At 43.5% G+C, this 15760-nt stretch overlaps 1 protein-coding gene across 7 annotated transcripts in view; it reads right to left on the bottom strand.

The window, feature by feature from the left end:
* LOC109880614 (adapter protein CIKS) overlaps positions 1-15760 on the bottom strand; it is a 98095-nt gene that overhangs the window by 65858 nt on the left and 16477 nt on the right. The window contains exon 1 of one of the 7 annotated variants that reach the window (XM_031838127.1): positions 2821-2865. The exons of the other annotated variants lie outside the window; for them this stretch is intronic. Coding sequence (XP_031693987.1) covers positions 2821-2852 — 32 coding nt within the window. The 5' untranslated portion in view covers positions 2853-2865. Of the gene's footprint in view, positions 1-2820; positions 2866-15760 lie in introns of those variants that run through there. 7 annotated transcript variants of the gene reach the window in all.

Consider the following 15760-nt stretch of genomic DNA (forward strand, 5'->3'; position numbering starts at 1 on the left):
TTGAAGATGCTGAGGTTTCTATACAAGGTCACATGACAAACAGAGGGAGCTCAATCTTGGCACATTATATTAGAGTTTGCCATCTGGTGTTTGGGTTAGAGATAAGCTTCCTGAGGACAAATAGATAGGGCACCAGTACTCACTGAACTCAAACAGGCTGTAAGGGACACCGTGGGACATGGGTATGTATGAATAATTGAATAAGAGATTATTTATTTTTACCCCCTTCTTTTCTCCTCAATTTCGTGGTATCCAATTGTTAGTAGTTACTGTCTTGTCTCATCGCTACAACTCCCATACGGGCCCGGGAGAGACGAAGGTCGAGAGTCATGCATCCTCTGAAACACAACCCAAACAATCTGCACTGCTTCTTAACACAGCGCGCATCCAACTCGGAAGCCAGCTGCACCAATGTGTCGGAGGAAACACAGTGCACCTAGCCGACCTGGTCAGTGCGCACTGCGCCAGGAGTCGCTAGTGCGCGAGTAGCCTACCAAAATTGCTAACTGCCCGGTACTCAGCACTCTATTTCCCTCTAATCACTCTGACATCAATGCAAATATATTTGAAAATATAATCAAACACTTCATAAGAGCCCATGAGCTCATGTTGCGCAACATTTCTATAGGCTATGCAATTGCGTGAGAAAACAGAGTGATGGCCTCTATTACAAAAGAGGAGAATCCTACCAGCTTTCTATAGGCCAGGCCTACTGTATTTACAACACAACTTTCCTAATATTAAGCACATTGCTTGTCTTTACAACAGGAGTATAGCCTACCTGGCTAAAATGAACCACAGAAAAAGCACCCTCCATTTGCTATTTAAGTGCATAGGTGCACTTAAACAGGTGCATGATAATGGTCCATCCTAAATCAAAACAAATTTCATTAAATATCATTTAGTATATGTAAAGACAACTGATGGGTTACAAAGTTAGCCGATCACTTGTGAATGATGCCCAGCTTGTGTGCAGTAAGCCTCCCCCCCAGAGTTTTTCAAATCATAGTTGCACACCTCATGTAGCATAGCCCATAGGACTATATGTTTTGATAAGGTTTATATTGCAACGGAAGTGGCCAAATAACTTTTAAAACAAAGCACATTAATCCGCTTTACAAGGGGTGTAGAGCCTAACTACATACATAAGCAAATCAAATCAAATGTTATTTGTCACATACACATGGTTAGTAAGGAAAGCTAAGGCCAGCTTCTTCAGGCAGAAGTTTGCATCCTGTAGCTCCAACTCCCAAAAGTTCTGGGACACTGTGAAGTCCATGGAGAACAAGAGCACCTCCTCCCAGCTTCCCACTGCACTGAGGCTAGGTAACACGGTCACCACCGATAAATCCATGATAATCAAAAACTTCAACAAGCATTTCTCAACAGCTGGCCATGCCTTCCGCCTGGCTACTCCAACCTCGGCCAATAGCTCCGCCCCCCCCCGCAGCTACTCGCCCAAACCTCTCCAGGTTCTCCTTTACCCAAATCCAGATAGCAGATGTTCTGAAAGAGCTGCAAAACCTGGACCCGTACAAATCATCTGGGCTAGACAATCTGGACCCTCTATTTCTAAAACGATCCGCCGCCATTGTCGCAACCCCTATTACCAGCCTGTTCAACCTCTCTTTCATATCGCCTGAGATCCCCAAGGTTTGGAAAGCTGCCGCAGTCATCCCCCTCTTCAAAGGGGGAGACACCCTGGACCCAAACTGTTACAGACCTATATCCATCCTGCCCTGCCTATCTAAGGTCTTCGAAAGCCAAGTCAACAAACATGTCACTGACCATCTCGAATCCCACCGTACCTTCTCCGCTGTGCAATCTGGTTTCCGAGCCGGTCACGGGTGCACCTCAGCCACGCTCAAGGTCCTAAACGATATCATAACCTCCATCGATAAAAGACAGTACTGTGCAGCCGTTTTCATCGACCTTGTCAAGGCTTTCGACTTTCGTCAATCACCATATTCTTATCGGCAGCCTCAGTAGCCTCGGTTTTTCTGATGACTGCCGTGCCTGGTTTACCAACTACTTTGCAGACAGAGTTCAGTGTGTCAAATCGGAGGGCATGCTGTCCGGTCCTCTGGCAGTCTCTATGGGGGTGCCACAGGGTTCAATTCTCGGGCCGACTCTTTTCTCTGTATATATCAATGATGTTGCTCTTGCTGCGGGCGATTCCCTGATCCACCTCTACGCAGACGACACCATTCTATATACTTCCGGCCCGTCCTTGGACACTGTGCTAACTAACCTCCAAACGAGCTTCAATGCCATACAACACTCCTTCCGTGGCCTCCAAAATGCTAGTAAATGCTAGTAAATGCTCTTAAATGCTAGTAAAACCAAATGCATGCTTTTCAACTGTTCACTGCCTGCACCCGCACGCCTGACTAGCATCACCACCCTGGATGGTTCCGACCTTGAATATGTGGACATCTATAAGTACCTAGGTGTCTGGCTAGACTGTAAACTCTCCTTCCAGACTCATATCAAACATCTCCAATCGAAAATCAAATCTAGAGTCGGCTTTCTATTCCGCAACAAAGCCTCCTTCACTCACGCCGCCAAACTTACCCCAGTAAAACTATCCTGCCGATCCTCGACTTCGGCGATGTCATCTACAAAATTGCTTCCAACACTCTACTCAGCAAACTGGATGCAGTTTATCACAGTGCCATCCGTTTTGTCACTAAAGCACCTTATACCACCCACCACTGCGACCTGTATGCTCTAGTCGGCTGGCCCTCGCTACATATTCGTCGCCAGACCCACTGGCTCCAGGTCATCTACAAGTCCATGCTAGGTAAAGCTCCGCCTTACCTCAGTTCACTGGTCACGATGGCAACACCCATCCGTAGCACGCGCTCCAGCAGGTGTATCTCACTGATCATCCCTAAAGCCAACACCTCATTTGGCCGCCTTTCGTTCCAGTTCTCTGCTGCCTGTGACTGGAACGAATTGCAAAAAGTTGGAGACTTTTATATCAATCACCAACTTCAAACATCTGCTATCTGAGCAGCTAACCGATCGCTGCAGCTGTACATAGTCTATCGGTAAATAGCCCACCCATTTTTACCTACCTCATCCCCATACTGTTTTTATTTATTTACTTTTCTGCTCTTTTGCACACCAATATCTCTACCTGTACATGACCATCTGATCATTTATCACTCCAGTGCTAATCTGCAAAATGTTTATTATTCGCCTACCTCCTCATGCCTTTTGCACACAATGTATATAGACTCTTTTTTTTCTACTGTGTTATTGACTTGTTAATTGTTTACTCCATGTGTAACTCTGTGTTGTCTGTTCACACTGCTATGCTTTATCTTGGTCAGGTCGCAGTTGCAAATGAGAACTTGTTCTCAACTAGCCTACCTGTTTAATTAAAGGTGAAATATATATATTTTTTTTTATAAAAAAAATCAGCTGATGTACGAAGCGCTTTATAAATACATTTGATTTGAAGGACACAATGCAGCACTCTGGGCCAAGAGCACTGGCGGTAAAAGGCATGGATTGTTTTAGGGTGCATTATGGCCACACAAAGGGGATGCCGCTGGGAAATGTGAGGCATGAACAAGTGCTTGTCAAATTGTGAATGAGAGACTGATGTAGTGTGTACACAGCCTGTGCAAAAAAAACTAAGCAGAGCTCATGCCTTTCATGCAACTTTTTTCAAATCATTAGAGTCTCATCATGCAGCCTTACATATAGCCCAACATTTGTAGAACAACTAAAGTTACATTAATAACATTAATAATTCTACATGAAGCTTATAGGAGGACCTGTTCCTTTGTTAACCACTCAGAGTGGCAGCAGCTGCACACTCCCTCAAATCTTTTGGAGAAAAGATCCTTTTTATTCAGCTTTGTTCAGTTGAATTCTTCATACTATAAAATAATATCAAATAATGCCAAGGAATTCTAAGCAAATCTTGTGTGCTAAACGAACTAGTGTTGCCCACAGCCATATGGCATATGTGTGCTAAACGAACTAGTGTTGCCCACAGCCATATGGCATATGTGTGCTAAACGAACTAGTGTTGCCCACAGCCATATGGCATATGTGTGCTAAACGAACTAGTGTTGCCCACAGCCATATGGCATATGTGTGCTAAACGAACTAGTGTTGCCCACAGCCATATGGCATATGTGTGCTAAACGAACTAGTGTTGCCCACAGCCATATGGCATATGTGTGCTAAACGAACTAGTGTTGCCCACAGCCATATGGCATATGTGTGCTAAACGAACTAGTGTTGCCCACAGCCATATGGCATATGTGTGCTAAACGAACTAGTGTTGCCCACAGCCATATGGCATATGTGTGCTAAACGAACTAGTGTTGCCCACAGCCATATGGCATATGTGTGCTAAACGAACTAGTGTTGCCCACAGCCATTTGGCATATGTGTGCTAAACGAACTAGTGTTGCCCACAGCCATATGGCATATGTGTGCTAAACGAACTAGTGTTGCCCACAGCCATTTGGCATATGTGTGCTAAACGAACTAGTGTTGCCCACAGCCATATGGCATATGTGTGCTAAACGAACTAGTGTTGCCCACAGCCATATGGCATATGTGTGCTAAACGAACTAGTGTTGCCCACAGCCATATGGCATATGTGTGCTAAACGAACTAGTGTTGCCCACAGCCATATGGCATATGTGTGCTAAACGAACTAGTGTTGCCCACAGTCATATGGCATATGTGTGCTAAACGAACTAGTGTTGCCCACAGCCATATGGCATATGTGTGCTAAACGAACTAGTGTTGCCCACAGCCATTTGGCATATGTGTGCTAAACGAACTAGTGTTGCCCACAGCCATTTGGCATATGTGTGCTAAACGAACTAGTGTTGCCCACAGCCATATGGCATATGTGTGCTAAACGAACTAGTGTTACCCACAGTCATATGGCATATGTGTGCTAAACGAACTAGTGTTGCCCACAGCCATATGGCATATGTGTGCTAAACGAACTAGTGTTGCCCACAGTCATATGGCATATGTGTGCTAAACGAACTAGTGTTGCCCACAGCCATTTGGCATATGTGTGCTAAACGAACTAGTGTTGCCCACAGCCATTTGGCATATGTGTGCTAAACGAACTAGTGTTGCCCACAGCCATTTGGCATATGTGTGCTAAACGAACTAGTGTTGCCCACAGCCATTTGGCATATGTGTGCTAAACGAACTAGTGTTGCCCACAGCGGTGTTGCCCACAGCATATGTGTGCTAAACGAACTAGTGTTGCCCACAGCCATTTGGCATATGTGTGCTAAACGAACTAGTGTTGCCCACAGCCATTTGGCATATGTGTGCTAAACGAACTAGTGTTGCCCACAGCCATTTGGCATATGTGTGCTAAACGAACTAGTGTTGCCCACAGCCATTTGGCATATGTGTGCTAAACGAACTAGTGTTGCCCACAGCCATATGGCATATGTGTGCTAAACGAACTAGTGTTGCCCACAGCCATTTGGCATATGTGTGCTAAACGAACTAGTGTTGCCCACAGCCATTTGGCATATGTGTGCTAAACGAACTAGTGTTGCCCACAGCCATTTGGCATATGTGTGCTAAACGAACTAGTGTTGCCCACAGCCATATGGCATATGTGTGCTAAACGAACTAGTGTTGCCCACAGCCATATGGCATATGTGTGCTAAACGAACTAGTGTTGCCCACAGCCATATGGCATATGTGTGCTAAACGAACTAGTGTTGCCCACAGCCATTTGGCATATGTGTGCTAAACGAACTAGTGTTGCCCACAGCCATATGGCATATGTGTGCTAAACGAACTAGTGTTGCCCACAGCCATTTGGCATATGTGTGCTAAACGAACTAGTGTTGCCCACAGCCATTTGGCATATGTGTGCTAAACGAACTAGTGTTGCCCACAGCCATTTGGCATATGTGTGCTAAACGAACTAGTGTTGTCCACAGCCATTTGGCATATGTGTGCTAAACGAACTAGTGTTGCCCACAGCCATTTGGCATATGTGTGCTAAACGAACTAGTGTTGCCCACAGCCATTTGGCATATGTGTGCTAAACGAACTAGTGTTGCCCACAGCCATTTGGCATATGTGTGCTAAACGAACTAGTGTTGCCCACAGCCATATGGCATATGTGTGCTAAACGAACTAGTGTTGCCCACAGTCATATGGCATATGTGTGCTAAACGAACTAGTGTTGCCCACAGCCATTTGGCATATGTGTGCTAAACGAACTAGTGTTGCCCACAGCCATTTGGCATATGTGTGCTAAACGAACTAGTGTTGCCCACAGCCATATGGCATATGTGTGCTAAACGAACTAGTGTTGCCCACAGCCATATGGCATATGTGTGCTAAACGAACTAGTGTTGCCCACAGCCATATGGCATATGTGTGCTAAACGAACTAGTGTTGCCCACAGCCATTTGGCATATGTGTGCTAAACGAACTAGTGTTGCCCACAGCCATTTGGCATATGTGTGCTAAATGAACTAGTGTTGCCCACAGTCATATGGCATATGTGTGCTAAACGAACTAGTGTTGCCCACAGCCATTTGGCATATGTGTGCTAAACGAACTAGTGTTGCCCACAGTCATATGGCATATGTGTGCTAAACGAACTAGTGTTGCCCACAGCCATATGGCATATGTGTGCTAAACGAACTAGTGTTGCCCACAGTCATATGGCATATGTGTGCTAAACGAACTAGTGTTGCCCACAGCCATTTGGCATATGTGTGCTAAACGAACTAGTGTTGCCCACAGTCATATGGCATATGTGTGCTAAACGAACTAGTGTTGCCCACAGTCATATGGCATATGTGTGCTAAACGAACTAGTGTTGCCCACAGTCATATGGCATATGTGTGCTAAACGAACTAGTGTTGCCCACAGTCATATGGCATATGTGTGCTAAACGAACTAGTGTTGCCCACAGTCATATGGCATATGTGTGCTAAACGAACTAGTGTTGCCCACAGCCATTTGGCATATGTGTGCTAAACGAACTAGTGTTGCCCACAGCCATTTGGCATATGTGTGCTAAACGAACTAGTGTTGCCCACAGCCATATGGCATATGTGTGCTAAACGAACTAGTGTTGCCCACAGCCATTTGGCATATGTGTGCTAAACGAACTAGTGTTGCCCACAGCCATATGGCATATGTGTGCTAAACGAACTAGTGTTGCCCACAGCCATTTGGCATATGTGTGCTAAACGAACTAGTGTTGCCCACAGCCATTTGGCATATGTGTGCTAAATGAACTAGTGTTGCCCACAGTCATATGGCATATGTGTGCTAAACGAACTAGTGTTGCCCACAGCCATTTGGCATATGTGTGCTAAACGAACTAGTGTTGCCCACAGTCATATGGCATATGTGTGCTAAACGAACTAGTGTTGCCCACAGCCATATGGCATATGTGTGCTAAACGAACTAGTGTTGCCCACAGTCATATGGCATATGTGTGCTAAACGAACTAGTGTTGCCCACAGCCATTTGGCATATGTGTGCTAAACGAACTAGTGTTGCCCACAGTCATATGGCATATGTGTGCTAAACGAACTAGTGTTGCCCACAGTCATATGGCATATGTGTGCTAAACGAACTAGTGTTGCCCACAGTCATATGGCATATGTGTGCTAAACGAACTAGTGTTGCCCACAGTCATATGGCATATGTGTGCTAAACGAACTAGTGTTGCCCACAGTCATATGGCATATGTGTGCTAAACGAACTAGTGTTGCCCACAGCCATTTGGCATATGTGTGCTAAACGAACTAGTGTTGCCCACAGCCATTTGGCATATGTGTGCTAAACGAACTAGTGTTGCCCACAGCCATATGGCATATGTGTGCTAAACGAACTAGTGTTGCCCACAGCCATTTGGCATATGTGTGCTAAACGAACTAGTGTTGCCCACAGCCATTTGGCATATGTGTGCTAAACGAACTAGTGTTGCCCACAGCCATTTGGCATATGTGTGCTAAACGAACTAGTGTTGCCCACAGCCATTTGGCATATGTGTGCTAAACGAACTAGTGTTGCCCACAGCCATTTGGCATATGTGTGCTAAACGAACTAGTGTTGCCCACAGCCATTTGGCATATGTGTGCTAAACGAACTAGTGTTGCCCACAGCCATTTGGCATATGTGTGCTAAACGAACTAGTGTTGCCCACAGCCATTTGGCATATGTGTGCTAAACGAACTAGTGTTGCCCACAGCCATTTGGCATATGTGTGCTAAACGAACTAGTGTTGCCCACAGCCATTTGGCATATGTGTGCTAAACGAACTAGTGTTGCCCACAGCCATTTGGCATATGTGTGCTAAACGAACTAGTGTTGCCCACAGCCATTTGGCATATGTGTGCTAAACGAACTAGTGTTGCCCACAGCCATATGGCATATGTGTGCTAAACGAACTAGTGTTGCCCACAGCCATTTGGCATATGTGTGCTAAACGAACTAGTGTTGCCCACAGCCATTTGGCATATGTGTGCTAAACGAACTAGTGTTGCCCACAGCCATTTGGCATATGTGTGCTAAACGAACTAGTGTTGCCCACAGCCATATGGCATATGTGTGCTAAACGAACTAGTGTTGCCCACAGCCATATGGCATATGTGTGCTAAACGAACTAGTGTTTCCCACAGCCATATGGCATATGTGTGCTAAACGAACTAGTGTTGCCCACAGCCATTTGGCATATGTGTGCTAAACGAACTAGTGTTGCCCACAGCCATATGGCATATGTGTGCTAAACGAACTAGTGTTGCCCACAGCCATTTGGCATATGTGTGCTAAACGAACTAGTGTTGCCCACAGCCATTTGGCATATGTGTGCTAAACGAACTAGTGTTGCCCACAGCCATATGGCATATGTGTGCTAAACGAACTAGTGTTGTCCACAGCCATTTGGCATATGTGTGCTAAACGAACTAGTGTTGCCCACAGCCATTTGGCATATGTGTGCTAAACGAACTAGTGTTGCCCACAGCCATTTGGCATATGTGTGCTAAACGAACTAGTGTTGCCCACAGCCATTTGGCATATGTGTGCTAAACGAACTAGTGTTGCCCACAGCCATATGGCATATGTGTGGAAGCCAGGAGATACTAAATGTGTTTATGTTAATTATGGTCAATTACTGTCACGACTTCCCCTGAAGTCGGCTCCTCTCCTTGTTCGGGCGGCGTTCGGCGATCGATGTCACCGGCTTTCTAGCCATCACCGCTCCATTTGTCTTGTCTTCCTACACACCTGGTTTTCATATATCCAGTTGTCTTGTCTTCCTACACACCTGGTTTTCATATATCCAATTGTCTTGTCTTCCTACACACCTGGTTTTCATATATCCAGTTGTCTTGTCTTCCTACACACCTGGTTTTCATATATCCAGTTGTCTTGTCTTCCTACACACCTGGTTTTCATATATCCAGTTGTCTTGTCTTCCTACACACCTGGTTTTCATATATCCAGTTGTCTTGTCTTCCTACACACCTGGTTTTCATTTCCCCAATCAATCTATTTGTATTTAACCCTCTGTTTCCCATCATGTTTTGTGTGTAATTGTTTTCATGTCAGGTGATGTTCGTTAAGCGCTTTACTTTATTGTTCTGTTTTTGGAGCGTGTTTGTTTAGTTGTGCTCCTTGTTTGGAACTTTAATGAAGTGCTTTATTTAATCATACTGCTCTCCTGCACCTGACTTCGCCTTCATACACATCCTGACAGGATTACACACTGATTGAATGGAGTCAGCAGGATCAGGTACCCCGGTTAGAGGAGTCGAGGAGCCTGACAATTACTGTGAGACGGACAGTTATTTGCTTGACAATCACTGGCTGACGAAATGTTCTTAGTTTGTGTTAACATGCTGTGTGTGTATTTGTTATCAATTCACTCCCGTTAATAGAAGTATAACCTTTATTATAAAGATAGCATTATCATACTAATAAGAATTGTATAACCCAGAATGAAGGGTTTGTAAGTGTTTATCGCATACATTTTTTACCATTATTATCATAGAAGTGATAAAAGTAGGAAATGTGGAGGGAAAATGTATCGCCTTGAACATCTAGTCTCATACTATCATTGGTTCCTGTAGGTGCTGGGTAGAGAGATATGAGGGGGAGATGGTCATGACCCCCTCCTCAGACCTTTTGGCAGAACGTCCAGAACATGTTACATAAGTTAAGAAAGGAGACGTGCCAGTCACATGTAAGAACCAATCCTAGGAAACGTGCCAATCACATGCAAGAACCAATCCTATGAACCATCCTACGTAAGCAGTATATAAGAGAAGTAATGGGACTGCCCCGATAGAGCCCACTTCAGACCTGTACTTTATGCATCTAAGTTTGATGCATAAAGCTTGCAAGCTGGAGAAATAATTATTCATTTAATATTGACTGAGTATATTATATTGACTGAGTATGGTTATTTGCACGACACCAGCCCTGAGTTTACAAAACCCGTTATGCTCGTCTACAAGGAAACCTGACATTTCCAAATACTGAGTCAACCTGTTGTTTAAGATACCAGAGGACAACTTGTAGACTGTGCTAATAAGACTGAAGCCAGAGTATAACCGCAGACTGCTAATAAGACTGAAGCCAGAGTATAACCGCAGACTGCTAAGACTGATGCCAGAGTATAACCGCAGACTGCTAATAAGACTGAAGCCAGAGTATAACCGCAGACTGCTAATAAGACTGATGCCCGAGTATAACCGCAGACTGCTAATAAGACTGAAGCCAGAGTATAACCGCAGACTGCTAATAAGACTGAAGCCAGAGTATAACCGCAGACTGCTAATAAGTCTGATACCAGAGTATAACCACAGACTGCTAATAAGTCTGATACCAGAGTATAACCGCAGACTGCTAATAAGACTGATGCCAGAGTATAACCGCAGACTGCTAATAAGACTGAAGCCAGAGTATAACCGCAGACTGCTAATAAGACTGATGCCCGAGTATAACCGCAGACTGCTAATAAGACTGAAGCCAGAGTATAACCGCAGACTGCTAATAAGACTGAAGCCAGAGTATAACCGCAGACTGCTAATAAGACTGAAGCCAGAGTATAACCGCAGACTGCTAATAAGACTGAAGCCAGAGTATAACCACAGACTGCTAATAAGTCTGATACCAGAGTATAACCGCAGACTGCTAATAAGTCTGATACCAGAGTATAACCGCAGACTGCTAATAAGTCTGATACCAGAGTATAACCGCAGACTGCTAATAAGACTGATGCCCGAGTATAACCGCAGACTGCTAATAAGTCTGATACCAGAGTATAACCGCAGACTGCTAATAAGACTGATGCCCGAGTATAACCGCAGACTGCTAATAAGTCTGATACCAGAGTATAACCGCAGACTGCTAATAAGACTGAAGCCAGAGTATAACCGCAGACTGCTAATAAGACTGAAGCCAGAGTATAACCACAGACTGCTAATAAGACTGATACCAGAGTATAACCACAGACTGCTAATAAGTCTGATACCAGAGTATAACCGCAGACTGCTAATAAGTCTGATACCAGAGTATAACCGCAGACTGCTAATAAGTCTGATACCAGAGTATAACCGCAGACTGCTAATAAGACTGATGCCAGAGTATAACCGCAGACTGCTAATAAGACTGATGCCTCTGTAATTGAAAGGGAGCCTGGATCATTCTTTGATGACTTTGGGATTGGGTTAATGATGACTCTGTACCAAGTTGACAGGAAGAAAAAGACTAGAGTCTGCAGTAACCTAGGATACTTTATGACCTCACCTGGAAGCTCCTGTATTCCTGATGCTTCTCTTGTTTCTGCTTTCTCAACAGCCTCTAACTTCCTCCATGTTACATTTTGCATTCAGGTGTATCCAGCCCTATTCATCTTAATTCCCATCCAATTCTTTAAGTTACAAGTATCATTTAAGAAGTCATCAAACACAGATGCTATATTGTTCCCTGAAAACAGGTTAGCAAAATCATTCTCCCACTTATCTAATACACAATTCTTTGTATGTTCAAATTCAGCATTTTCCAGTATGATTTCCATGGGAATTATCACAAGACTTTTCCGTCAAAGTTTATTGATTTCATTCCAAAATTGATGAGGGTTGTTTGAAGTGTAAGGTCAAAGTGTAATTCATGGAATGGGGGTGTGGTATCTCTCTGTTCAATATCAATTACCCTTTCATTTCTTGACCAGTTGTATGGGACAGAGATGTTGTTTCCAGCCCATCAAACTGGTCTGTGAGATTCTTGATATGTTTATCAAGCTCAGACTCCATGTTATCAGACCTTGTGTTCATCTGCTACTCTCTACTCATTTCTACCGTTAGATTTTCACAGATGTGGGTGCGGCGAGGTCCACATAAGGGTGCAAATTGTAAGAAATTCACAAAAGCTCCGACGAATACGTAGTACGATACGTAAGCTTATTAAATATCAGGGATACTATCAAGAGCAGTGTGCGGTTTCCTTTTTCCTTCATCTTTTTTTGTCAAATGTACCTCTTCAGTGTCATTGTCAAAAAAAGATATCCCTTGCTGCTGCTCATATAGACTTCTTCCCATCTCTCACTTCCTGTTGTCTGAAGAAACTCAAGGGGTGCTAGACCCCTGCTTGTTTTACATTTGTATACACGGGACATGATGAGGTCTGCTCTGGAACAATAAAAACGCACCATCTTGAGTTCATTTGCATGACACGTTACAAAAATACTATGTAATTATCATTTGAATGGAGTATGGTGGCCATTGGTTCCACTAACCCCAAGGAAAGAAGGTTGACTATATTAGCCCACACAGCTACAAGGATGCACTTTCATGCCATGTTTAGGACCTGATATTGAAGCTTATAGAGACCCTAACGGATATATAGAACAATCGTAAAACCATCTACACTGAACACAAATATAAACTCAATATGTAAAGTGCTTCATGAGCTGAAATAAAAGATACCTGAAATTTTCCATACACACAAAAAGTGCATTTCTCTCAAATGTTATACACAAATTTGAGAACATTTCTCCTTTGCCTAGATCCATCCACCTGACAGGTGTGGCATATCAATAAACTGATTAAAAAGCATGATCATTACGCAGGTGCACCTTGTGCTGGGGACTATAAAAAGGCCAAAAAAACTTGCAGTTGTGTCACATAACACAATGCCACAGACGTCTCAAGTTGAGGGAGTGTGCAATTGGCATCCTGACTGCAGGAATGTCCACCAGAGCGGTTGCCAGATAAGTTCATGCTAATTTATCTACCATAAGCCACCTCCAACGCTGTTTTAGAGAATGCCAACCGGCCTCACAACCGCAGACCAGGTGTATAACATTGTGTGGGCAAGCGGTTTTCTGATGATAACGTCGTGAACGGAGTGACTCATGGTGGAGGTGGGGTTATGATATGGGCAGGCATAAGCTATGGACAACGAACACAACTGCATTTTATCAATGGCAATTTGAATGCACAGAGATGCCGTGACGAGATCCGGAGGCCCATTGTTGTTCTACTCATCAGCCGCCATCACCTCATATTTCAGCATGATAATGCACGGCCCCATGTCGCAAGAATCTGTACACAATTCCTGGAAGTTGAAAATGTCCCAGTTCCTCCATGGCCTGCATACTCACCAGACATGTCACCCATTGAGCATGTTGGACAACATTCCACAGGCCACAATGAACAGCCTGATCAACTCTATGTAAAGGAGATGTGTCACGCTACATGAGGCAAATGGTGGTCACACTAGATACTGACTGGTTTTCTGATCCACACCCCTATCTTTTTATTAAAGGTATCTGTGACCAACAAATGCATATCTGTATTCCCAGTAAAGTGAAATCCATAGATTAGGGCCTAATTCATTCATTTGCAATCAAACGGCAGAATATTGTCCATCTCCTTAGCTATCATACTCTAATTCCACTGATTTCAAAACTCATCCTCCAGAAAGTGGAGAGGAACACTTATGCAGTTCTACTACGTGATATCTTTCAAAAAAAAGCTGCGTAAAATGTATTTGACTTTGTAAAAAATCTGTGTTTTTGGACCGACTTGCTTAACACTTTTTCCATTTGGTGTCTTCCTTCAGACTCCATGAAATGGTGACATGGTTTCCTAGAAACAAGTGGTGAATTAACTAACCCTTTGGCTAAACTTACCCCACTCTCCCCGACAAATGTTTCAGTAATTCCGTTACCAATTTAGTGACAGCACTGATATAAAACTTGATATCAGTAAAAATACTATAACTAATTGGTAGGTCTACCTTGTTATTTCTGTAAACTTTCATTATCCTTCCTCTTCATGAAGGAGAGAAATTAGAAAATATCTTCAAGAAACAGTATGTGGCATTTCTGTCCCCGCCAGTTTTATCATTGGAATGTGATACAAAACAAGGCAAAGGTTTGCTTTAGGATCATGTGGACGCCTCCGAGCGGTCAGGCTGTTTGGAGTGTTTATCTGACTGGATAAAAAAAGAAATAATAATTATGTCCCCCCATTTCTAAAACCAAAGTTGCGCCGCTGGTTTTTGGTAATAGTATGGGCAATGTTTCTCAAACTTACAGAAGGCAAGTAATTTATCCAAACTAAATGTTGATATTAGTTGTCAGGGTGCTTTACCTCAACATTGTGTATTGATGTATTCTAATATCATTTTAAATTAAACACTTTTGCTAAATTATTACGATGGAAAATGGTTGAAAAATGGATATACAGTGCCTTGCGAAAGTATTCGGCCCCCTTGAACTTTGCGACCTTTTGCCACATTTCAGGCTTCAAACATAAAGATATAAAACTGTATTTTTTTGTGAAGAATCAACAACAAGTGGGACACAATCATTAAGTGGAAAGACATTTATTGGATATTTCAAACTTTTTTAACAAATCAAAAACTGAAAAATTGGGCGTGCAAAATTATTCAGCCCCCTTAAGTTAATACTTTGTAGCGCCACCTTTTGCTGCGATTACAGCTGTAAGTCGCTTGGGGTATGTCTCTATCAGTTTTGCACATCGAGAGACTGACATTTTTTCCCATTCCTCCTTGCAAAACAGCTCGAGCTCAGTGAGGTTGGATGGAAAGCATTTGTGAACAGCAGTTTTCAGTTCTTTCCACAGATTCTCGATTGGATTCAGGTCTGGACGTTGACTTGGCCATTCTAACACCTGGATATGTTTACTTTTGAACCATTCCATTGTAGATTTTGCTTTATGTTTTGGATCATTGTCTTGGTGGAACACAAATCTCCGTCCCAGTCTCAGGTCTTTTGCAGACTCCATCAGGTTTTCTTCCAGAATGGTCCTGTATTTGGCTCCATCCATCTTCCCATCAATTTTAACCATCTTCCTTGTCCCTGCTGAAGAAAAGCAGGCCCAAACCATGATGCTGCCACCACCATGTTTGACAGTGGGGATGGGTTGTTCAGGGTGATGAGCTGTGTTGCTTTTACGCCAAACATAACGTTTTGCATTGTTGCCAAAAAGTTCAATTTTGGTTTCATCTGACCAGAGCACCTTCTTCCACATGTTTGGTGTGTCTCCCAGGTGGCTTGTGGCAAACTTTAAATGACACTTTTTATGGATATCTTTAAGAAATGGCTTTCTTCTTGCCACTCTTCCATAAAGGCCAGATTTGTGCAATATACGACTGATTGTTGTCCTATGGACAGAGTCTCCCACCTCAGCTGTAGATCTCTGCAGTTCATCCAGAGTGATCATGGGCCTCTTGGCTGCATCTC

This window comes from Oncorhynchus kisutch, linkage group LG13 (genome assembly GCF_002021735.2).
Source record: "Oncorhynchus kisutch isolate 150728-3 linkage group LG13, Okis_V2, whole genome shotgun sequence".
NCBI lineage: Eukaryota > Metazoa > Chordata > Actinopteri > Salmoniformes > Salmonidae > Oncorhynchus > Oncorhynchus kisutch.